At 42.6% G+C, this 1,291-nt stretch overlaps 1 protein-coding gene across 1 annotated transcript; it reads right to left on the reverse strand.

Annotated features, from left to right (window-relative positions):
- Positions 1-823: 823 nt before the first annotated feature.
- SARC_14219 (hypothetical protein) lies at positions 824-1,057 on the reverse strand (the record flags this gene model as incomplete). The annotated part of the gene is made up of 1 exon (XM_014291648.1): positions 824-1,057. A coding segment is annotated over one exon (234 nt), but the record flags the coding sequence as incomplete, so codon positions are not given.
- Positions 1,058-1,291: the final 234 nt, after the last annotated feature.

Here is a 1,291-nt window from a genome sequence, read left to right on the forward strand (position 1 = left end):
ACGTATACAATTGAGAGTTAGAAACAAATACCTACGGAAGACAGGTGATTGATATAATATATACACATATACAATTGAGAGTTAGAAACAAATGGTTAGTAGGACAGGTGATTGATATAATATACACACATATACAATTGAGAGTTAGTAACAAATACCTACGGAAGACAGGTGATTGATATAAAATACACACATATACAATTGAGAGTTAGAAACAAACGGTTAGTAGGACAGGTGATTGATATAATATACACACACATACAATTGAGAGTTTGGAACAGATACCTACGGAAGACAGGTGATTGATATAATATACACACATATACAATTGAGAGTTAGAAACAAATGGTTAGTAGGACAGATGATTGATATTATATACACACACGTACAATTGAGAGTTAGTAACAAATACCTACGGAAGACAGGTGATTGATATAATACACACACATATACAATTGAGAGTTAGAAAAAAATGTTTAGTAGACCAGGTGATTGATATAATATACACACACATATAATTGAGAGTTTGGAACAGATACCCACGGACATCTTATTCGGCGCATGGGATAGTACAATAGTTCTGTCGGATTTTAACGCGCCCATTCCTGGTCTTGTTTTTACATACAACATGCTTGCGAATTACTACCGTATGCGTAGTGCATGTCGAGCAATCACTCACCATGAGACACTTGTGCCATAACTTCACGTGGAATGGCAGTACCATACGCCCAAAGAAAGGTAGGGGGTCTACACAACCCGAGAACGAACTACCACCAACTCTGCATCAAATACACACACAATGACCCACCCCCCACACACTCACCTGTGATATACCAGCACCCAGCACCGCCCCGGAGTGGATCATAGGCCCTTCCTTCCCCACCATCAGTCCTCCGGATGTCGAGAACAACACACCAAACACCTTGCACGCGAGTGTTTTGAGCCGCACCACATGCGCAATCTTGATGCCGTTCAGATAGCACTTGACTTCAGGGATACCACTGCCGGCTGCAACGGGCTGTGTGGGACAGGCGTGTATCGAATAAGTCGAGTGCATGGCGTTGATTCATGAAGGTGGTGTGTAGAGGTCAGCGTATATTTGATGAAGAAGACGCTGTTATATGTGCGGCCTAAGACCGGTAAGGAATCGCTTGATGTTATGGAGCTGTGGGCTGTGTGGGAAAGGCGTGTAACACATAAGTCGAGCGCATGGCGTTGATTCATGAAGATTGTGTGTAGAGGTCAGTGTGCACTTTAAAGGGGAAGACGCTGTTATATGTGCAGCCTACGA

This window comes from Sphaeroforma arctica (genome assembly GCF_001186125.1).
Source record: "Sphaeroforma arctica JP610 unplaced genomic scaffold supercont1.4314, whole genome shotgun sequence".
Taxonomy (NCBI): domain Eukaryota; class Ichthyosporea; order Ichthyophonida; genus Sphaeroforma; species Sphaeroforma arctica.